This window comes from Callithrix jacchus, chromosome 6 (genome assembly GCF_049354715.1).
Source record: "Callithrix jacchus isolate 240 chromosome 6, calJac240_pri, whole genome shotgun sequence".
In the NCBI taxonomy this organism is placed as follows: domain Eukaryota; kingdom Metazoa; phylum Chordata; class Mammalia; order Primates; family Cebidae; genus Callithrix; species Callithrix jacchus.
The window spans coordinates 121,909,744-121,934,033 of record NC_133507.1 but is presented as its reverse complement, the minus strand read 5'-3'; the positions used below and the strand labels follow the sequence as shown (position 1 = coordinate 121,934,033).

The window sequence follows — 24,290 nt, the reverse complement described above, 5'->3', positions numbered from 1 at the left end:
TAAAAATTTTGTCTGGTCGGGCATGGTGAAATTTTTTATCTATCAGTTGGTCCTAAGGCTAAACAAAATAAGATTCTTTAAGGGCAATCAGAGAACTCTCTGGTCTAATGAGCATGTCTTGAGTTGAGAGTTTAAAGACGGAGCTGACTTGCTTTCCGTAGGTGCTCTTGTGTACTGGGATGCAACCATTCCAAGTCTTTGTAGTCATCATTACTGCAATAATTGCCAAATGCAGCAGCCACTTGATCCCCCAAAACTCTTCATTCATTAAGTGCTTCATTGATAATTTTTGATTAATTATGTGGTATTCCACACCATGAATTCCTAACATGCTACTTCCAACTGGCAAAAGACTCAGCAGTGCATTCAAGTTCAAACCAAACCCTAAATGCCCTCTTTGAGAGTCTTTTTATAGGCCCAGTCCTGGTACCAATTCTTCCCAATCAGAAGACAGGAGAAACCTAATTACAACAAAGAGATCTAATCGAAAGTATTTAAAACCACATACTGGATAACTGAAAAAGCAAAGAGGGGATACTAACATATTACAAAGGTAGCACAAAGTTGCTGCAAGATGCAGCAACTATCTCTATGGCTGGTGGTAAAAAAAGGGAAGGTGTTAGGATTATTCACATTTTAGTAAAGCCTGGAAGAGTCCAAAGATGTGGAATTTAACTTAGGGAGGGGCCCTTTCTTGGCTGGTACTAGAGCCTTGAACTCAAAATGAACCTCACCGAGCTGGGAATAGACTTTTTTTTTGAGGCGGAGTCTCGCTCTTGTTGCCCAGGCACTGCAACCTCCACCTCCCGGGTTCAAGCGATTCTCCTGCCTCAGCCTCCTGAGTAGCTGGGGTTACAGGTACCCACCACCACAACCAGCTAACTTTTGTATTTTTAGTAGAGACGAGGTTTTGCCATCCTGGCCAGGATGGTCTCATATTCTAGTCTTCCTCTAGAATTCCCTGTAGGAAGTCTAACTGGGAACAAGATGGCATAAGAAATGCAGTCTGCAGAGTTCCAGCCTCACCTCAGCATCACAGAGGACAAAAGGGTATGACTGAAGCTGAGAGATAATAGCTTAATAATAAATGGCTTGGCGGGGCATGGTGGCTCACATCTGTAATCCCAGGACTTTGGGAGGCCAAGGCAGGCAGATCACCTGAGGTCAGGAGTTTGAGACCAGCCTGACCAACATGGAGAAAACCCCATCTCTACTAAAAATACAAAATTAGCCAGGCGTAGTAGCACATGCCTGTAATCCCAGCTACTGGGGAGGCTGAGGCAGGAGAATCACTTGAACCTGGGAGGCGGAGGTTGTGGTGAGCCAAGATCATGCTGTTGCACTCCAGCCTGGGCAACAAGAATGAAACTCTGTCTTAAAAAAAAATTGGTGGTTTAATAATACTTGCTTTTATTCTCCCTACGATTGATATATTCATTTTATCCCTTCTTAAGTATATTGTGGTTGTTTCTTTTGCTGTTTCTCTCCATATTTCTAAATGACCATTCAGGATTAAACCTGGCAATCAGTAAAATAAACAAGATTTTTTTTTTATTACCTGAAAAAAGTCTTGGGATGTAGGTTGTCCAGGGATGGAATGCTGAACTTGAATGTCAGGAACATAGGCTCTATTTTGTTGCACTGCAATTCTCGGCAAATGATTCTTCATCTTCATGATTCAAGACTTCACTTTGAACTCCAGCCATCATGTCTACTTCCCAGCTAGCAGGAAGAGGGAAGGGAAAAGACATCACCTCTCCCTTTAAGGGCACTAAAAGTAGCCTGTCCCAGTCTAGTGCTTAATTATATGGCCATGGAGGCTGGGAAATGTGTGCTTTTTGGGGGGAGTGGGGATGGAGTCTCGCTCTGTCACCCAGGCTTAAGTGCAATGGCACAATCTTGGCTCACTGCAACCTCTGCCTCCTGGGTTCAAGGGATTCTCCTGTCTCAGCCTCTTGAGTAGCTGGGATTACAGGTGCCTGCCACCATGACCGGCTAACTTTTGTAGTTTTAGTAGAGACAGGGTTTCGCTATGTTGGCCAGGCTGGTCTAGAACTCCTGACCTTAAGTGATCTGCCCACCTGGACCTCCCAAAAGGCTGAGATAACAGGCATGGGCCACCATGCCTGGTGTTTTTTGAAGAGACAAGGTCTTGCTCTGTCACTCAGGCTAGAGTTCAGTAGTGAGATCATAGCTTACTGCAGCCTCAAACTCCTGGGCTCAAGAATCCTCCCACCTCAGTCTCCCAATAGCTCACTTGCCATTTTTTTTTTTTTTTTTTTTTTCCTTTTTGCAGAGATAGCAGGTCTCTGTTGCCCAAGTTGGTCCTGAACTCCTGGTTTCAGGCAATTCTTGCCTCAGCCTCCCAGAGCGCTGATGTTACACATGTGAGACACTGTACCTGCCTTTATTTTTATTCTTAATACGGTGTTTTTTACTTTTATCTGTTTGGTATCCCCTCACTTTTTTCCAATTTTGCAGATAGTGAAACTTCTTTTCTGCTGAATTTGTGCAGGGGCACTCACCTGACAGCATAAAGGGTAGGGATTGCCTAAGACATTCAATAAACTTGTTTTCAGCTCCACTCTACGCACACCCACTCTTAGAAGAGACTAGTATCCGTGACTCTCAAGACCTTGCTGAGTTCCGCAGTCCCAATCAACTTTCTGGGTTGTCAGCAACCTGCTGCATCACAGGGGCTTGGCAGAACAGAGAAAGCTAAAACCAAGCTCGTTGTTGGTTATATCTGCTTTCCTCCTTCCAGTATTTGGGTATTTTCCATCTGCCATTAATTCTTCTCTTGTTCTTAGAAGTTCATAACATTTATACTGTTATTACAAAGGATTTTGTGGGATTGAATACTTGACCAGTCACACAAAGCATGATTACCACTCACTACTGGGCCATGAGGATTTCAGCTACCATCTTGCTTCTCCGTTTTCATAGTTGCTAAAGCAGGCATCATAATGATGGCAGCTGGGACTTAAATTACTTTCCACTGATTTCTACCAAACAAAGAACCCCTATATTTAGGAGTCGGCACAGTGCCCAGAGCTCTTTGCTCTTCCATGAACCCATCCTTGGTGAACAAAAAAATAGTCACCATTCACCAAGTGAGCATGTGCCAGGGGCTGTGTTAAGCACCTTTAGGTAAGACTTCCCAACTGCCCCATGAGGTAGTTGAGGCTGTCATTTTTATTTTATCACTGGGTAAAATGACACCATTTTTTCCCCCAGAGATGGAGTCTTGCTATGTTGCTCAGGCTGGAGAACAGTGGCTATTCTCAAATATAGTAATAGCTCACTATATGCTCAAACTCCTGGACTCAAGCAATCCTTCTACCTCAGCCTCCCCAGTAGCTAAGATTACAGGCGTATACCTGTCTCCCCAGCAATGATATAATTTAATTAAAATTGAATTGCAGTTCTCATTTTATAAGTACAGGAAACAAGATTCAGAGGCTAAATTATTTGCCCAAATAGATGGAGACAGATTTTTCTCCAGTAGACTGTACTTTCCAGGTAGGCATGTACTGTTTTGTTCAGTTATTAGGGGCTTGTAAACCATATTTTATCTGCAAGTACAATTTGTCTTTCATGGTATATCAATAATTTACAGATTATATCCTTGAGACTGGCCTCTCCAATTTGCCAGTCTCTACCACATCCATTTGTTTTGCCTTCAGCCCACTCTTCATTTCCCGTCTCCTCCTGTGGGCTTGAATCTTGGGGCCCAGTGCTGTTCATTACCAGTCTTAAAGCTCAGCAGAGGGTCTGACAGTGTCACATTCACATTTGCTGAATGCCTGCTTCTCATCCTGTTTTGGTCACATCAGTCATAGGAATACTAATCACAGGACAGAAATAGCTTGGATCTAATCTTGTCTAAGAAAAGTTGCTTCCTAATAAAAAATACTTAACAGCTTTAATTCTACAAACGTTCCTCCTACCTGTCTTTTTAATTATAGTATTAAGCATGACACCTGCAGTTTCAGCTACTGAGGTGCAAGGATTGCTTGAGCCCAGAAATTTGAGGCTGCACCGAGATGTGACCATGCCAGCCTGGGTGACAGGGCAAGACCATCTCAAAAAACAAAACACAAATGGTATGAAATTGATGGGTCTTATAATCTCCTCGCTATTCCCTGGATACGAATCCAGTTAGTAATCAGCTTGTTCAATTACTTGGGGGTTTGCATGTGACAAGCTCTGCCAACTACAGAGCACACAGTGATAAAGAGAAAAAGGCAGATGAAGCTGAATAGTTAATGAAAGACCTAGGCAAAGACAAAGCTTTTAAACTGGTAAACTACATCCAAAGACCACTTTTGCTGTTAAAAGATGAGATACACAAAAATGGATGCAAAGATCACTTAGTAACTAGGTGAAATGCTGGTGGCCTGAATTGCGATGGCATTCGAGATTATTTTGGAGTTAAAGTGGACAAGACTTGAAGCATTCTGTAGATAGCACTCATGTCTTTTGAATTCAACACTGGCATTTTTGGGAACATGTACAATTTTAAGTACATGTGAGCCATACAAATGCAAAAATGAGTCTGAGAAAAAAATGGAAGCAGAGGCCTTTCTTTACAACATATTTAAAACAGAGGCAAAACAGGAAAGGTCAAGGACTGAGGCCTTAGTGTACAACCAACTGAATAGTCATTGCTTTTCTCTACATTAACAAGGAGTCTCATGAAATTTTATTCAATTTCAAGGGTACAGACAAGAAGCAAGTTTCACATTTAAACACAGAAATAATGCAGCAGTAGAATTACTGGCTTGGATGGCTGTACTTGAGGTTGTTCAGAGTGCCAAGAGCTATCTGGGTTACCAGCTATCCAGTTTCCTCCATTCTTCAACTGTGTGCCGTGCTGGGTGCCATTACTCCTAACTAGAATGGAAATGGGGTGTATTTACAGAGAAAATACTTTGTTCTTCAAATGCCAGAAACTGTAGATTATCTTTTTGAGTCATAAAGGCTTCAGTCTATAAATGAATCACTTATTTCCAACAGGTTTACCACTAAGTTAAACTTTTAAGCATAGCCTTTAGAATTTCAGCTTAAAAAAAAATCTTTATTTTTGTCCTTTTAAGTATATTAGTATGAACTAGCTCCTAGTTTGTTTTGCTTAGGTATTTTTAAATGGTTACACTGACTGAAAATTCTCTACAACAGAACAGCTCAATTATATCTGATTAACATTGCAGCACCCCAAATGCACTACACAACAACTAACATTCTAATCATATCCCAGTTTAACAAGTTAACAGTCCTTCTGGATAAAGACTACAAAGCAAGGGATTCTGCAGATTTTAACCACTGTCCCCTCCAGGGCACTATAACCACAAGCAGTTAAGCCTTTAATTGAGGCTCTGATTCAGGGTTACTAAAATGACAGTGATTAAGCACATATAAAATACCTTCACCCCATCCACTCATTTAGAACTAAAACTATACTCCTAGCATAAAGGGTAATAAATATACTAGAAAATAAAAATAATTAGATTTGATACAACTCTTAATTGCCTATAGTTAAGTTGGGAGAAAAAAAGTGAAGAGAAAGGAATCAGGAAGCGTTCTGATCCTCAGTTTCATATAATTATGCCTAAGATTGTTCAGGTACTAATCCACTTAAAGTTCTTGGACAAAAGCCAATTATAAACTCATTAGTTAAAGACAGAAGTACTTATCACATCACCCAGATTCCACTTAAATTAAGCCCACTGAAAACCTTTTTACTCTTAATATTTTAACCTTGAGGCCTTAGTAGGCTGGGGAATAGAAAAACTTCATATTGATACTAGAGCACTAATACTGAACATGAAAAATCAGAGCAAGGCAATTTACCAGAATTTGCAAATACCTATTAACCTACTTTATATGGCACCCATAGACAGAATCTGAAGAATATTTTTACAAAAGTAGTTTGGTAGTTTAACAGCGAACACTAAAACTTTGGCATCTATGTTACATTTAAAGCCAACCAGTAGTTGTTAGTTCCTGCAAGCAGCCTGCTTGAGTATGAGAGCAGAGGTTTATCAGTAAAATTTCAGTACCGTTGATCAGTATTACGCCTACAACTTGCATTCATTCATCTGGAGGATTTTCACTGATTTCTATAGAAGAAACCCAAATGATTCTAGTGATACATTTACAATCAAGTAAGAATCTGTTAAGACCTCGAAAGACAGTGGGAAATGCTTTGCCTGTTGCGTGTGGTGGGGTAAGATACAAAGCACAACTGGTGAAAGACTGGCTGAAAATGAATTTTATCTATTTTCTATTGACCCTGACAGAAAAAATACTGCTTCACAGTATAAACATAAAGACAATGCAAACATCTATCACTAGGTCTTTTCCCTTTAAAAAAAAGATTAAAGTGTGCATTCTCAATGGGGGTAAATCACTACCAAGAAGGACCCTCCTCAAAAAAAAGTGGCTGGACGTGGCAGCTCACACACCCTGACCAACATGGTGAAATCCCGTCTCTACGAAAAATACAAAAGTTAGCTGGGTGTGGTGGCGCATATCTGTAATCCCAGCTACTCAGGAGGCTGAGGCAAGAGAATTGCTTGAACTTGGGATGGGAGGTGGAGGTTGCAGGGAGCCTAGATTGGGCCACTGCACTCAAGCCTAGGTGACAGAGCAAGACTACGTCTAAAAAAAAAAAAAAATTTACTCTTTTCATGTATAAAGCAGATACAGTATATATACAGCATATCCATGATATTAAAATTTATGGGGAACTATATTAAAAAAATGTCTAAACAGGTTGGGGGTATAATGGGAAAAAAACTTTTGAAAAACTGAATTAGAAGTCCAACCTCTTGAATTAGAAGTCCAACTTCACATGCATTTCCCCTAAATCATTACGCTATTTCAAAATATCCTGTAGCATTTTTGGTATATGGAGTTCTCTTTTTTAAAATAATAAACATCTATGTGTAGAATGAAGTAATAAACATCTATAACTCCCAGAGTAAGAATAGTTTCCAAGAGGAGACATCCTTAGAAACTGACACTATTATGCTTCTCTGGCAGTGAGTAATTAAAAAATAAAAAGAAACTGACACTGTTAGAAAAATCAATATTTATCCAATCGTAATTAAATTAAAAGTACAATTTAACATCTATATTAAGAATTACACATTTGAGGCCACAGGCTGGCAGTGGCACCTGAATTCTAAAATTACCACTTAAGATTCAGAATGAAATCTTTTTATATGGAATGAAATCTGCAGTCTTTTTACAAAGCATCCCCTTTCTTTATGCCATCACAAGTAATATCCGTTTACTATAGTATTGTACTAAGTAAACACTACTGTGTTATTATGAAGAAACAAACTACGATCAAAGATCATAATGTAGCTCTGGAAGATGACACACTTTTTCACTACACACAGTATAAAATGGCACACTTCGTATGGCAGAAACATGCAATGAATTGGTTGTAGAAATATTAATGTAGTTTTGGCTACAACAGAATTCTGTGTAGGTGATTTACAGCTTGGGAGTCTAATTACTACTTACTGTTATAAAGACATCTGAACACACAACATACAATACTACTAGGTATTAACATGGAATTTACAAAAAAAAAAAAAAAAGACTGATGTATAAAGCCTAAGTGTTAAGTATGGACTTTATTTTTTAAAAAAAAGTCTTTTGAGAACTACAAATTACAAAGTAAAAGCATATCACTACGTAGAAATCTAGTGAATACATTTTGCCTGTGCATGAAAACTTTATCAAAGTTATTCATTTAACAAATTCACCCCATTCACAATATTCAGTTATAATGTTCTTTTAAGGTTACTATACCTTTATTTCAAATTATATTACATGTTATTCCCTCAAAATGAACTTTTAAACAACAAACTTTTGGCTCATAAGAATGGCACCTTCAAAAGGGGCAATTTCCACTCAGTCTCTGGTGGCATTATTCCAGGTTAATTTCTTTCACCAGTTAAAAACCTTCAAAATGGTCACTTTTAACACAAAATCTTTCTATAAAAAATGTAGCTACATTCCCCCCCCCATGACTACATACATAGATGGGTAGCAGCAAGAAAAGATGAAAATAAAAAGGCAGCCATTAAAATAAATGATCAGTTGTATACAAGAAATATTTGGCTCATGGCAATTAAAAAATTGGCAACTAGGGTATGTTAACAGCCAGAGGCTTGAGTCATTACTGAATATTAAGAGAATGAAGCCAGTCCAGGGTGACCAAGTAGCAATATATAATTGTCATTGCACTTCATTTGTTATAGAAAATACTCTAAGCCAATAGGAAATCTAAGCTATATCTAGATTCCCAATTAGAACATGCTGACCTTTTAACATTTTTAACAATTTTTACTGAGTTAAGTACATCAGTGATTTTCTTTACTCAGACTCCTTTACGACGTCTTTCCTATCAATCTAAGTGTATTCTGTGCATAAAATACCTTAAATAAGACTTTTCTAAGATTTATTTGAAAATGGCTGTATGAAAAGAATACCCATTTGTTTTGCCTGGAAAAATACAAATAAATGCAGAAGTTTATCAAGGGGAAAAGCTCAACTTTCTTCTTCTCACCACCTCTGCCACATTATGATTTCCTAAACTTTTCAAGTCTGTTCTCCCTGGCTTCTCTAAGGATGAAAACCAGAGAGCAAACAATTGAGCTTTAGGACATCTGGAGTTAAAAATGCAAACAAACAAACAAACAAAACAAAACAAAACAAAAACCATGCAAGCAATGGTCCTCATATTCAAGATTCATGTTAAATGAACTCAATTATTACATATGGATTTTTAATTGATGAGTAGGGCTCTGGGCATGCCATATTATCACACAAATCATCGCCTTTTGAGACTCTGGATACTTTTACATTTTAATTTGCAAACAGAATTTTTATAACAAATTATTTTTTTAACTAAATCATATTTTGAAAACTGTTTATAGAAAACCCAGGGAATAAAGTGAACTGTTCATTGTGGAAGGCCTTAAATTACATTACAGTAGAAAATACAGGAGGTAGAAGATAACTGAAAAGACTAATGCAACATTAGAGTCAAATCTATAGCTCCTGTAGCTACTTAAAACATGGTTTTAGAAACTAAACCCAACATTTCCAGCAACCATAAAAACAGTTAAAATAAAATTTGCCATGAAAGCCCTTATATCATGCTTGATACAGGGAGGTAGGAAGATGTAAGAACCAGGACACATGAGACATGACATTTTATCTACAACTCCTGTTTGCTTTACTGAGGGTGTAGTTTCAAAATTCAGTCACCTTCTTCTGCTTCAGACTCAGATTCTAGAAAAGGGGAAACATGCAGTTAAGCATTATATATCAGAAGGCGAAAGTTCCCATTTACAACTTTGAAGCTTTTTTTGTTGTTTTTGTTTCGGAGGCAGTCTCCTTCTGTCACACAGGCTGGAGTGCAGTGGCACCCTCTCGGCTCACTACAACCTCTGCCTCCTGAGTTCAAGTGATCCTCCCACCTCAGCTTCCTAAGTAGCCGGGCGCCCACCACCAAGCCTAGTTACTTTTTGTATTTTTAGTAGACAGGGTTTCTCATGTTGGCCAGGCTGGTCTCAAACTCTTGGCCTCAAGTGACCCACCTGCCTCAGCCACCATACCTGGCCTCCATATAACTTTGAAGCTGTTTATCATGAGGAATTTTATTAATAACCTACTTAGATGAGGGGGATAGTCAAAAGTATTCACTTGGAAATCCCAATATTTGGCTGGGTGCAGTCACGCCTGCAATCTCTGCACTTTGAGAGGCTGAGGCAGGAGGGTTGCTTGAGCCCAGAAGTTCAAGACTAGCCTCAGCAACATAGTGAGACCCTGTGTCTATATTTTTTAAATTAAAAAAATTAGTAAAAAAAAAGAAATCCACAAATTTATAAACATTAAATATTCTCAAAATTTTCCACTTCACCAAGAATACTTACTATATGGCTGAGCCATAAATATAATACAATAATTAAATTCTAGCTTTCTCTACTTGCTGCCTTTTAAGTTAACAAAAATCTCTACCCTAGGTACAAAGTGGCATCAGATAGATGGAAGCATGTGTGAACATTATTATGGCCACATTAAAATCAGTTTTCAAGCTTTAACAAACCACACAAAGGAAAATTCTTACCTTCTTCAGCATTTTTAAGCCACTCCACAAACTTTTTCATTTGTTCAAGGAAAACACTCTTCCCCTTTGCAACATGTGCATCTTTATACCACTTCAAAATGGGCTCTTCACTTAGGACTTCAGCTGGAAAGAAAATTCATTACATTAGGGGAGTTTAATACAACTCTACTTGGACAGAGTTAGAACCACCACCTAATGTGCAAATGCCTGCTTAGCAAACAAACTGCTGAAAAGTTAATCATGAAAACTGGAATAATGCATGTGCACACCAGCTATACTCTGGAGGATCAAGACTGGTCTGATGAGTGCAGAATTTCAGTGTTACGATCAACCATAGCAAATTAAATAACCACAGTGGATTTTCTCCCAACAGAGGGTCTTGTCTTTACTAACCACTTTATACCAGGTTTCTACAATTGGGATTAAGAGAAAGGGAAGAGTAACTGAAATCAGGGTTTCTATAGAAGCACTGAAATGGTGCTGAGGGACAACAAAGTCAACACTGGGTGAGGGAGTAAGATGAAGAGAAGCAGGATTCACACAGGCTTAATTAAGATTCCAAAGCTACGACTACATAGCTAAGATTACAGTGTGTCTGGAAAAGGGACCTGGGTGGTTTTTTTTTCCTGAGACAAGGTCTCACTTGTTGCCCCAACTGCTGGAGTGCAGTGGCACAATCATGGATCACTGAAGTCTTGACCACCTGGGCTCAAGTCCCAATTCAGCCTTCTGAGTTGCTGGGACCACAGGCCTGTGCCACCATTCCCTGGCTAATTTTAAATTTTTCTGTAGAGAAGAAGTCTCCTTATATAGCCCAGGCTGGTTTTGAAATCTTGGGCTCAAGCAATCCTCCTGCCTCAGTCTCCTCCCAAAGTGCTGGAATGACAAGTGTGAGCCACTGTACCTAGCTGGACTTTGGGAATGTATCTACCTGGTTAGAGTATAGGAGGCAAAGTTTGAGGATGCATAACGATGGCTTTAGATTTCATATTTTAACTTGTAAATATGGTTTAGGGATGTTTTTAAAAAATATCAATGTACTAAAAAGTACCCAATGGAATCAGAGGTGACTCATAACTAGAAATAAAATATTTCAGGAAGCTGATGTCCACATAGCTACTTATTTGGATCATTTTGTATTCAAGCATTTTTACTAAATGTATTTACAAAATCTAAAATACACAGTACCTTTATAAAAAAGCACCACTATTTTCTGGAAGGCTTTCATGAAATGAATGTTGTCATAACAATACTCCTGAATCTTCAGTAACAGAGTCAGCTCAGACTGACCTTGAGTAGTAAAGGCAGCAAGTAGAGGGCTGTATTGCTTTTAAAGGGAATGGAGAAAAAATTTAGTCATTCATTACAGTTAGCATCCACTACAAAACTCCTACAGTATAGAAAGAACTTAACTCATCTTTTATAATCACTGTGAACTATAACTGATTTACCAGAAATAAATTTAAAAAACAGGCTGGGAGCAGTGGCTCACGTCGTAATCCCAGCACTTTGGGAAGCCAGGGCGGGCAGATCACATGATGTCAGGAGTCTAAGACCACCCTGGCCAACATGCTAAAACCCCATCTCTACTAAAAACACAAAAATTAGCCAGGCATGGCAGTGTGCACCTGTAGTCCCAGCTACCTGGGAGACCAAGGAGGCAGAATTGTGCTTGAACCCAGGAGATGGAGGCTGCAGTGAGCTTAGATCACATCGCTGTATTCCACCCCGGAGAAAGTAGACTGTCTCAAAAAAATAAAATAAAATAAAATAAAAATAAAATAAAATAAATTAAAAAAATAGCAAAGCAGAAAAATCTCCTAAGCAGCTAAGTAAGATAAATAATACTGTACCAAATAGTCCAGGTAAATGTCAAACAATATTAGCATTTTAGAGGGGGGAAAAAAAGAACACTCCTATTTTCCAATAACCCCTTCAAAAGCAAACATTTAACATTTAATTACAAGCTCCAGTTCTTTTCCATCTTTTTTTTTTGGAGACAGGATCTCGGCTGGGCACAGTGGCTCACGCCTGTAATCCTAGCACTTTGGGAAGCCAAGGTGGCTGGATCACCTGAGGTCAGGAGTTCAAGATCAGCCTGGCCATCATGGTGAAACCCCATCTTTATTTAAAAAAGAAAAGAAAAAAGGGAACGATCCAAGATGGCCGATTGCTAACATCTCGGGATTGCAGCTCTCAGTGAGGGCACAGAGAACTAGAGGACGCCACACTTTCAGACAAATTCTGGTCGCTCACGAAGAAGATCCCCAGTGGAGGGGTCACACGAGTCGCCAGCGCAACTCTTGTGGCTGGCGCAGCGGTTTCGCCGGCACCTCGGCGCTGCAGCTCTCGGAGCAGAGTAAACAGGGCTGGCACCCCTTCTGACCGAGGTTTGGAGGACCCACATGGGTCCCCCCAGCATGACTCCTGAGGCCGGTGCAGCGGCTGTGACGGCACCTTGGTGCGGCAGCTCTTGGTGCAGAGTAAACGAGACTGGTTCCCCTTCTGACCGAGGTTTGGAGCCCCGGGAAGGCAGAGTCGCCTATTACAGACACAAGAAGGAAGCCAGACAGGAGAATCCTGGGCAGAAAAGCACCATCAGTCTTAACGCCACTGTTCTGGCCCTGGGAACTAACAACTTTGACGTCCATTCAAGAGACCTAATCTGAAAGTTGGTAATTTCAAAGACGACAGGAGGATAAATTTACAATGATGGGAAGAAACCAGCGTAAAAAGGCTGAGAATACTCAAAATCAGAACGTCTCTCCCTCTAACGATGATCACAGTTCCACATCAACAATGGAACAAGGCTTGATGGAGAACGAGCACATCCCAGTAACAGAATCATGCTTCAGGGAATGGATAATAAGAAACTTCTGTGAATTAAAAGAACATGTTGTAGCCCCACGTAAAGAAACTAGGAACTTTGAAAAAAGGTTTGATGAAATCCTATTGAGAATAGACAACTTAGAGAGGAATATAAGTGAATTAATGGAACTGAAGAATACAATACAGGAACTCCGAGAAGTATGCACAGGTTTAAACACTCAAATTGTTCAAGCAGAAGAAAGGATATCAGAGTCAAAGTCCAACTTAATGAAATAAAAGAAGAAGACAAGATTAGAGAAAAAAGGATAAAAAGGAATGAGCAAAGTCTCCAAGAAATGTGGGACTATGTGAAAAGACCAAATTTACGTTTGATAGGTGTACCTGAATGCGAAGGAGAGAATGAATCCAAGCTGGAAAATACCCTTCAGTATATTATTCAGGAAAATTTTCCTAAACTAGCAAAGCAGGTCAATATTCAACCCCAGGTAATACAGAGAACACCACAAAGATATTCCCCAAGAAGAGCAACCCCAAGGCACATAATCGTTAGATGCACCAGGGTTGAAATGAAGGAGAAATTACTAAGGGCAGCCAGAGAGAAAGGTCAGGTTACCCACAAAGGCAAGCCTATCAGACTTACAGAAGATCTCTCTGCAGAAACTCTACAGGCCAGAAGAGAGTGGGGGCCAATATTCAACATCCTCAAAGAACAGAACCTTCAGCCCAGAATTTCATATCTAGCCAAACTAAGCTTCACAACTGAAGGAAAATTAAAATCTTTTATGAACAAGCAAGTGCTCAGAGATTTTATTACCACCAGGCCTGCTTTACAAGAGCTTCTGAAAGAAGCATTACACGCAGAAAAGAAACAACCAGTATTAGACTTTCTAAAAATATACCAAAAAGTAAACAGCACCAACATAAAGAAGAATTTACATCAACGAATGGATAAAACAGCCAGTTAACATCAAATGGCAGTAACCCTAAATTTAAATCGACTAAATCCCCCAATCAAAAGACACAGCCAAAACCCAATGGCATGTTACATTCAGACCTGTTTCACATGCAAGGATACACAAAGACTCAAAACAAAGGGATGGAGAAAGATTTACCAACCAAATGGAGAGCAAAAAAAAAAAGCAGGAGTTGCAATTCTTGTATCGGATAAAATAGATTTTAAAGCAACAAAGATATAGTGGGAAAAGGATCAATGCAACAACAAGAGCTAACGTTCCTAACACCCAGATACATAGAGACTTAGATTCAATGAGACAGAAAATTAATAAGGATATCAAGGACTCAAACTCAGATCCGGAACAAATAAACTTAATAAATATTTACAGAGTTCTCCACTTCAAATACACAAAATATACATTCTTGTCAATACCACATCACACCTACTCATAGGTTTAAATGAAACATTGGCCATTATTAATACCCATTTTTTTTTTCAGAATAAAGCAGTATTTCCGTTCACCCTCCCTCTTTCTTCCTCTCCTTTACTCATTTTTTTTTCTTTCCTTCTCTCAAAAAAAAAAAAAAAAAAGAAAAAAAAAAAAATCAACTTGTAAACCTCTAGATCCAGGTTGGCAATGTCTCTCTCATTGCTTGATTTCCTTCCTTCTCTTCCCTCCCTCCCTCCCCCGCCTCCTCCCTTCCTTCCTTTCTCCCTCCCTTCCTGCCTTCCTCCCCCCCCCCAAAAAAAAGAGAGACAGGATCTCACCCTTTTACCAAGGCTCTGTCTGACAAAACCATTAGCCATCATAAGCTCACTGCGGTCTTGATTTCCAGGGCTCAAGTGATCCTCTGCCTCAGCCTCCTGAGTAGTTGGGACTACAGGCATGTGTCACCATGACTTGCTAATTTTTGTGATTTTTAGTAGAGATAAGGTCTCACTATGTTGCCCAGGCTGGTATCAAACTGAGCTCAAGCAATCCTCCCGCCTTGGCCTCCCAAAGTGGTGGGTTTACAGGTGTGAGCCATTGTGCTTGGCCATGTTCTTGTTTTAACCTGTGAACCACAGCCCAATTCAGAGCATCATCATCAATAGTTAATGTTACTATTTGTCTATTTACTGGTGGGCCATACCCAGGAACCACAGGATGTGGTAATTCCTCTTAGAAAAGTATAGTTGGTCACAGTTCACTTATCCCCACATAAAAGTAGAATAGTTTGTTTTGTCAAGGCATAGTTCTAATACCTTCAAGTGCTTGATGGCTTGCTCTGCTACAAGCTCCTCTTTTTTGTTCCATTCCACAGTGCTCATTACACTTGACCAGACTATTCCAATGACAACTGGTTCTGGGATGTTGTTTTTTTTCATCTCCTCCTTGACATATAAAATTATCTGCAAAAGAATCCAAATTTAGTAACAGAAGTCAGTTTTGATATGTACATACTTCATACATCAAGTTTAGACCTTTAACAAAAACATAATGACTCCCATGCACCTGGCAACAACCGCATCTGTACCACATATGAAAAGAGATCTTTACAACTGAAAGGTGTCTTGAGCTCCAGTCTCTTACATTTCTGGGCCTCGGTCAGGCACTGAAAAAGCATATGCAAGACCGAGGCAAAGTTCAAGTAAAACACTGTTACTATTAACTCAATCTCACCCTGGTGAAATAAGTTCCTCAGATTAGTGAAAATATGCCAGAAGCTTAGCTGTAAAAAGACGGTTTAAACAAAAAACTTACATCCTTAAATGGATCACCACGGGACATCTGTTCTTGAAGTTCTTTCTGGAGCTCCTTACGGGCTCCGATGGTTTGCTGATTCCGAACATATTCTGAAAGCTCTTTCAAGCCTGCCTCAGTAAAATACTTTGTGAAGTGTTCAACGCTTTGCTTATTGGCAGGAAACAGTTCCTAAAAGGAGAATTTAATCTAGTTAAAGTTTCTTTAAATCAGATTAAGAAAAACACTTTCTTTCCAGTCTTAAAAATGAGAAATTTCTCTCACTTACATCTTTTGGCCAGAATGGGAAGAAATAAAAAAGTTACAAACCATCAGTCTGTTATCCATGCTGACTTTCCGAAGACTTGCAGCTACTGCATTGATATCTTTTTCATTTATCCATGATTTAAAGAGCTTTACAGCAAAAGCTGCTGAAACCCCTGCAAAAGAAAATAGCTTAATTAACAAAAGTACCTTCCTGGTTTCAATCACTGTATCCCCTATATCCTTCCCTTCATAGTTCAATCACATGGAATTACCGACTTTCCCCACAAACTTAACCCTGAACTTTCCCGGGCCACAGTTTATCACTTCTCCAACTTCCATAGTCTACCACTTGCAAGTTGTATATTCTTGGCCAAATTACTTAGAAGTGTTTTCTAAAGTGTAAATTGAGGACAACAGTCTCTACACTTGACAAAACTGTTGTGAGAATTACAGTAAGGCAACTTAGATACTCAGTACTCTTAAGCAGTTTTTTAAAAAAAGTTAGCTTCAAAAAAATTACTATACAGAACAATCTGACAATTGAAGCCAAATAGGGAATTGATTTTCCCTTCTAGCTTGACATTTTCCCCAATATCATTTTCTTCACTAAAGATCATCTCAAGTCTCCCAATTGGTATTAATCTCTTTTGGGGTTCCCACAGCATTTCTCATTTTATTTTCATTGCATATAACATTTTGTCTAAACCTGGGTATCTGTTGTATGCCTAAAGAAAGCCATTAAACCTGGATGCCAAAGGTATTCATTAAATGTCTAGTGAGTTAGAACAAACTTACTAAATTTAAAGCTGGTTAGTAAACGAAGACTACCACACAAGTCCCATCTATGAACAGTAAACCATGCTCTTATCCACCCCACTGAGTCAACTAAAGACCATCCTTTAAGGTCAATTACCTTCTTTAACCAAATTCTCATTATAAAGGCTATTAAGAATGGATGCATTAAGTGTTCCATTAGCCAGAAGAACACCAGTCAACATAGCCAGCTTGTTCCTCTCTGACTCTGAAAAACCCTTTAAGAACAGCAGCAGCTGTAAGAAGTAAAACAGTTAAGGGTTAAAACAGCAATTGCACTACATTAAGAGAAGCAGTAAAGCATGTTATACTGGTTACTGATTCAATACGTGGGTTCTGAAGTCTAACCATCCAAGTTTACATCTCAGTTATAATACTTATTAGCTGAATGATCTTGGGCAAGTTACTTAACCTCTGCACCTCATATATAAAATGTGGGTAATAAAACTTGCCTCACAGGGTTTTTATAAATATTAAGTGAATTAATATTATTTGAACAGTGCCTGGTCCTTAATAAAAATATCAGGTCTTCCGTCTATCTATATGTAATATTGGGCCAGGAGTGTTGGCTCACACCTGTAATCCCAACACTTTGGGAGGCCAAGGGCAGATCACTTGAGGCAAGGAGTTCAAGAATAGCCTGGCCAACATGGTCAAACCCTGTATCTACTAAAAATGCAAAATTCAGCCAGGCACAGTGGCACATGCCTGTAATCCCAGCTACTTGGTAGGCTGAGGCACAAGAATCGCTTGAACCAAGGAGGCGAAGGCTGCAGCAAGTTGAGACTGAGCCACTGCACTCCAGCCTGGGACACAGACCGAGCCTCCAACTCAAAAAACCAACCAACCAAACAAAATCACCCCAAATCCATGACAGAATTAGGATTTAACATTCTTCTTTCTAATCCTAATTTTTTCTTTTCCACAAAGTACACTATTCCTCATACCTTTTTTACTTCATCTTCAAAACCCTTCTCCAGGTATTTGTAGCGCCTGATTAACTTGTTAAAAACCTATCAAAAACATTAAATGAATTCAGTAACTTCATATATTTCTAGAAGAGCAAAGTAGTAAACCTTTCACTGGATATAAGTTTATGAACTGTTTAAACCAGCTTGAACCAGCTTGAGAAGAGTTTGTCAATTCTTAAATTTCACCAATACTATTGGCAACCACCTCCCAACAGATTTTTATTGCTGTGTATGAAACAAGGACTAATTATTGCTCAAATATAAGCCATTTACCCATTTGCAGGACACGAACAGAACACATCATAAATACAATTCTACATTTCCTAGTGACACATAAAAATGTCCAGGTTAGATGTACTTTCTTTGCTTACAGTAATACAAACATAACTACATATGAAACTTTCCTATGAGATCTCTCTCTCTCTCCTCTCTCTTTCTTGTCTTCACTCTTATATAGAAGAAGAGATCCTGATTAACAAGCTAATAATAAGCCCACAACTCGTATCTTTAAAAATAAATATATGCAGATAAACCAGGAAATCACAATACAGAACTTTCATTTTCAGCTTGACATTTTTCTTAAAAATTGAGCAATTTCCAGGACAAGTAGGAAAAGGAGATTTAATTTAATTTTTCCCTATTTTGTTTGCCTTAACACACCTTTTTCTAATTTATCCTGCTGCACCAAGAACAGTATCTCTAAAATTTAAAATCAAATTTCTTCAACTTTCTACCTGCAACTCTTAAAAGTGGAATATTCTTCAAACGTATCATATGGATAGAAGCTAACTAAAAACAATTATGTTAAGTTTCATTTACCTGAGCAAATGCTTGCATGGTCTCCAGGTCTTCTTGGGCTGCAAACACACAGACATCTGTGCGCATCATGTCATCTGCCAGTGTACCACCTGGGGCTAAAGTTGGATAAAACCAAAATACAACACAACCAAATAAATCACCCCATTTTAACAAGTTTGCCAAATAGTTCATATTCTAGAGTCTCCATAGTCTCCATACATTGTACTCCTCTAAATTATTAAGCCCACAAACCCCAGACACTTACCCAGCATTCCACCAGCCACCAGAATATCAAAGAGTGTTTCTGCATATCGACGGTAATCAAGTTTTGCTCCAGAAGCATCAAGAAACTTAGCTACTGCTTCCAAATCAGTACCGGTTTCAGTTAAGCCTTGAATAATACAGTCTTGAAACTGAGTAGGATCAAACCTCTCTTTTTCATCTGGAGGGACAGGAGACCCAAAACAATAGTTTTAAAAGATTTACCAAAATGCCACAAAACTATCACCTTGTGAAGCTGTAAGTGCTAAGTAAGTTAAGATTAAATTCACATCCTTTGCATGTTTCCCCGCTGAAAGTACAAGATAGGATGGATGGCCCACTCATAAGAATTGTGCAACTTTCAATTTCACAAGTGAGCTCAATGTGCTAGCGTCTTGTGCTCCTACTGCCATGAGGCAATTTCTACTGGGAACACCCTTCGCCTCATGGCTTTTCCGAAATTTAGGCCATCCTCTAACAGGTAAATTTTATTCCTTTGAGTTTTGCCCACACACTGGAGCTCTTGATCCTTCTTTTTAAATGTCCATAATACTAAAAAGAAAAAAAAAATTGAACCATTAATTAGGCATTTATGAAGGTGAGCTTTAGAAAGTACATATAATGAGCACCCATTATGACAGAAACTATATTAATCCTGTTAACCTTATGAGGCAGACATTTCCCCCTATTATTCAGAAGGAAAAAAACAGAGAGAAATTGCGGAGAGTATACTGTATAGTAATTCAGAGCATGGGGTCTGGAGTTAAAACTCTCCAATTCAAATCCTGATATCCATTTAACCATCTGAATTCGAGCAAACAGCCTCATTCTCCGTGACAGAATTCCCCTACTATAAAATGTGGGTAAGAATAGTACCTATCCAAGGCCGGGTGTGGTGGCTCACTCCTGTAATCCCAGCTACTCAAGAGGCTGAGGCAGGAGAATTACTTGAACCAGGGAGGCAGAGGTTGCAGTGAGCTGAGATCACACCACTGCACTCCAGCCTGGGCAACAGAGGGAGACACTCTCAAAAAAAAAAAATAATAATAGTACTTATCCCATAAAGTTGTTGTAAATACTAAATGACATTAATAATATAAAAAGCACTCAGGCCACGGCCTAGTGCACATCGCCAACCTGTAACTAAGTTGCTTTCACAAACTCCGTAATAGGGTTTTGCTTTCCCAATCTAGAGTAGATGATATCTTAATTTTCACACAGTACTAGGGTAACAAATACCTCTGTTTGCCCAGCGCTTTTCCGGTTTTAGCACTCAAAGTCTTGTGTCTGGAAACTCCCTCAGTCCCAGAAAAACAGGGCTTGTTGCATACCCTACCCAGGACCCTAATCATCAATAGCCAGGCCATGAATGATCTTTATATGGAACTACAGAAGTGATACCTCTCTCTGATGCTAATAATAATGATAAAGCTACTTGCTATTATTTATATCAAGGTAACATCAATAATCCACATATTCAAGAGATATAGACTTTCCCCTTTTACTGACAAATTGCTCTAGTTTACAACTCCAGCTCCTTAAGAAAATTTACCAGCTAAATCTAAACGAATCTGCAAAGATTAGAATCAAATCACACTTTGGTTTCCCCACCACCACTCCAAGGGGACAGACAGCCTATGATTAGTGATTATAAAATTCTACCATATATATCTCAAAATGTCTGCTACTTAAGGCAGAAAAAGAAAAACACAACTTCTAACCAATAGCTGACCCAGTTCTTCATTTCCTCAAAACCTCCTATAAAATAAGGTTAAAGTGCATTTGAGCAAAAACGTTAAAAATATGAGACCACATCTTATTTAACTTTGTATCATTAGTACAGCACTTTGCTACAGAATTCAATATTCACCTAAGTACACACTAATGCAAAAAAGTAGTAATATAATTCTAATATTTTCCCTACTAAGTCTGTATTTTGAAAGACATTACAATGTAAATCCTGTTCCATAATTAACGTCCATGGGTGAAGTCTTGAGTTTTCTCACAAATTTTCACAAAATCTGGGTGACTACATTAGGAGCTTTCCTTTTATAAACTAACATTTTTGCTCATTTAAGTTTGCTGAAATGAGACTGCTTGCTAGTGAAAACAGAGCCCTTATTTTTGTTTTAAAAAAGTACTTTACCTTCACACTAAAAAGATTCACTAACCAGCTTAGAGATATATTCTTACTAAAAATTAAGGCTTGAGAAAGCAGTAGAAATATTAAAGGTGTATCTGAAATGGCAGTCAATGAGAAATTTAAGTTACTTTCTGGTATCTTCTATTGAGACTTTAGTACTATGCAAGTGCCTATAACAGGAGGCAAGAAACACAATATATTCTGGAAGTTTGGAGAGAGACATTAAAACATAAATGTTTACCTCTTTTTCTTGTTTTAAAACGCTGGCCTGATAGCGTTGGCTTTTGCTGCTTTTGATTATTCATAAAAGACACCCTAGGAAAGGAGTAATAAAGCCTTAATATCAGTGCCATAATACTCATTTTTAAAACAAAGCATCAAACCTTAGTCTAGTCACACATGAATCGAATGGAACACGCACTCTCAGCTTCCAATTATACCCGGTGCAGGCACAAAGAATTACCTTCACTTTAATCAAACAGAACGTCAAAATCTGCATTTTTCTCTACAAGAAACTCTTTAAATTAGTGCTGTGAACTACACTTTTAAGCGACATTACAGTGCTACACTGATGACCCATCCTAAACCTAATTGCTCAGTTTCCTCCACATTCCTCTTTACATTCACTTACATCTTCCACGACCACTAAGAAGCGCAGAACGCAGATTACCACCATAGTCAAGAGGCTTCCAAAACATGTATGCCAATTCTAAAACACTCAAAAGGTGAACCCCTTCCTTCTGACAGGCCTGGTTATGAGCAGCACCATCCTACCCTAGATCATGCCTGTGACCGCCGCCTTGCACCACTCAAGCCTGCAAAACTAACAGAGAGCAACCAGCCTAGCCTCCTTCGCCCATATCCCACAGTCCCAGCCTCCTCCCCGGGCACGTGTCTCCCTCTCCACACCCTAGCCTCCTGCCCAGGACTCCCTTGGCCACAGCGGGGCGCCGTAGGGTGCCGTGGCTCCTTCTCTACTAACCCTGTTGCCTGCGGTGGCGGCCGACGCAACGAACGGACCACAGACGCTGAGGCGCTTCGCTCCGGGGCCCCAGCCGCCCCGTACATCCGCCCGCCCTCCAGCGAAAGCAGCGGCGGAGACGGTGGCCGCAGTGGTGTTGGTGGCCCCTTTGCCCCTCCCGGCGGAAGCCTCCACGCGTATACCACCCAACAGAGGCCGCGGTGGCTTTGTTACCCAGACCAGGAAGCGCCCAGAGGGGGCCTCCTCGGCCACGGCCTTCGCCGCCGGCGCCGCGGCGCGCACCCTGACCCCACTTCCCGACCCGGCCACTGCCGCCCCTCGGCCTCCCTGCCGAAGCGGCAGCCTTTCAGGCCCAGGATCCGGCCGGGCCTCGAGAGGCGGCCTCCGCTCGGACCCATCCTAGCCGGGCCGCATCCAGCTCGCTGCCTCACTCGCCCTCTGCCCAGTGTCGACGGCCTGCAATGTCGGCTCGGGTTAAGCCGGGCGCCGCGCCTCACCGAATTTAAGGCGAAGAGCAAAGAGCCAGAAATCCCCAATGTAGCTGCAACTGCGGCGGTGTCTCCTCTGCGACCGGAACTAACGCCAGGAGGAGCGGGGAGAGGTGCCACCCCCGCCCGGACCGCTCTCCTATCGCGAGATTTCTTCCCCTGGCCCCACCCCGGCGGCCCGCCTAGATCTTGGCCGAGCGCCTCTGCCTTTTCCATTCCGCGCGGGTTAAGGTGAGGGACCGAAACAGGGGAAGGGAGAGACGTTTCAAGGCTTCTTTCTTCCCTTACTGGGTTCCACGTCGCCTGGATACCTGTCCTAGACTAGCTTATTTTTCTTCCGCCGCTGCGTCTTCTGCCCTGTTAACACACGGAGGGGTTGGAAGAGCAAAGCCGCCCCGCGCCGGTCTCAGAGTTGGACGAATCCCTCCCTACCGGCCCCCTCCTCCAGCGCCGGAAGTCGAAACCGGAGGGCGGGGGCGGATGCTAGGGGCGGGTCCGGGGGCGTGGCTTGGGGAAGGAAACCACACCTCGCCTCCGCCCCGGCTGGGGTGGGCGGAACTCGCTCCGGCTGAGTCCCTAGCGGGACGACTTTGCTCTGAGGGGCTGTCTCGTTCACTGCCTCCCTTAGGAGCGAGGAGGACACAAGCCGAGGGTTCAGAAGAGGCAATTCTGCCCTCCAGCCGCGGCCACCGCGCTCTGCAGCGGTCGTCTCCCAAGTGTGATGGCAGTGGAGACTTGGAGAGCATCAGAATCCCTTGGAGGACTTGTTAGAACAGATTGCTGGGCCCCACCCGCAGTTTCTGATTCTGTAGGCCTGGTGTGGAGCCCATGAATGTGCCTTTCCAACAAGTTCTCTGTGATGCTGCAGCTGGTCTACGGACCACACCTTGGGAACCCCTCAGTTAGAGGGTGTATCATCAGGGAGCTGGGGTACGATCAGATAAGATAGTGCGTGTGAAAAGCACTGGGAACCTGTCAAAACTCTGCTGATAGAGATGCACAGCGCCTTTAGAATGTAGCCCCATGTTTTTATTCACTGTGCCGCAGTTTGCTTCTCTCTGGTTGTTTCCCTACTTTCTGGTAGAAGGAGATTGGCTTCTCTTCCTTGAACCTTTTAATAAAATAGTCTGTATTAGTTGACTTCTTTTGCTTAATTATCTGACTTCTATCTCCCTACCCCCGCGCAACCTCATGGAAAATTTTCCTCAACTTTCTTTCCTGAAATTATTGCCAAACCCAGTGATTCTTTCATTCTTCACCGTTTGCCTCCGCTGAGCATTGAGTGTTACCTGTCTCCTGGAACGTGTCTGCAGTTATCCTGGTTACGCTCTGAATGTGCTCTTGCACAGTTATTTGCTGACTCTTCTGTACTGACACCTTTTCTTTCTGCATACTTTCTTCTGTGGCAGTCTCATACATTCTCAAGGATTTAACATTTACTCCCCTTAAAAGAGTTCCAATATCATCTACTGAATCATTAAGCAAATATTTGTTAAATCCAGGCTCTATGCCCTTCCAAGTTGAGGCAACAGCAGTGGGAAGGAGGCAGGAAATAAAAAGATCTGTTGGAGGAACTGCAGGAAGCTAGTGTGACTGGGAAGGCTGTGGGGAGCAGAAGGAAGTGGCCGGAGTCAGATCTCTGTCTCTCACCAGGTCCTTTCTCCCAAGCCCCCAGTCTACACTATCCGATATCTTCACTGCCCGATCAATTTAACACTGTCAGTGCTGTCGATTGCTCTTCCCCCAGAACTATATTTTTCACATCTGAAGTTCTATTAAAGGTACAACGTTTCACAAATAAAAATGATAACTGATACATACCTATATGTATCAGGCACTTTTCTGAGCACTTTGTATAGTGACCCCATTTGAACCTCAAAACTACCCTATAATGTAGACTCTATTAT

At 40.7% G+C, this 24,290-nt stretch overlaps 1 protein-coding gene across 8 annotated transcripts; it reads right to left on the bottom strand.

Moving 5' to 3' along the window:
- Window positions 1-4,671: 4,671 nt before the first annotated feature.
- BZW1 (basic leucine zipper and W2 domains 1) lies at window positions 4,672-22,813 on the bottom strand. Of its 8 annotated transcripts, none has more exons than XM_017973614.4 (12): window positions 22,672-22,813; window positions 21,155-21,228; window positions 18,775-18,951; window positions 18,531-18,625; window positions 17,688-17,753; window positions 16,841-16,976; window positions 15,991-16,100; window positions 15,682-15,852; window positions 15,183-15,329; window positions 11,342-11,480; window positions 10,154-10,276; window positions 4,672-4,896 (listed from the first exon to the last, which is right to left on the bottom strand). In XM_017973614.4, exons 2-12 carry the CDS (start codon window positions 21,216-21,218, stop codon window positions 4,748-4,750), a joined length of 1,377 nt encoding a protein of 458 aa, XP_017829103.1. In that variant the 5' UTR covers window positions 21,219-21,228; window positions 22,672-22,813; the 3' UTR covers window positions 4,672-4,747. The 8 variants fall into 8 exon arrangements, with proteins under 8 accessions (XP_017829103.1, XP_017829104.1, XP_035161153.1 ...); XM_017973615.4 differs by having other exon boundaries at window positions 22,695-22,813; XM_035305262.3 differs by lacking the exon at window positions 22,672-22,813 and adding an exon at window positions 21,896-22,473.
- Window positions 22,814-24,290: the final 1,477 nt, after the last annotated feature.

What these genes read in the sequence shown, in the direction of transcription:
- BZW1 (XM_035305262.3), bottom strand. Translation starts at nt 21,981, where the DNA reads ATGTACGGGGCGGCTGGGGCCCCGGAGCGAAGCGCCTCAGCGTCTGTG. An exon ending in GCATGGATAACAGACTGATG is followed by an intron (nt 15,853 to 15,990) that starts GTTTGTAACTTT and finishes TTCTCCTTTTAG; the next exon opens with GAACTGTTTCCTGCCAATAA. An exon ending in GCTTAAAAATGCTGAAGAAG is followed by an intron (nt 4,897 to 10,153) that starts GTAAGAATTTTC and finishes TTTCCATTCTAG; the next exon opens with TTAGGAGTAATGGCACCCAG.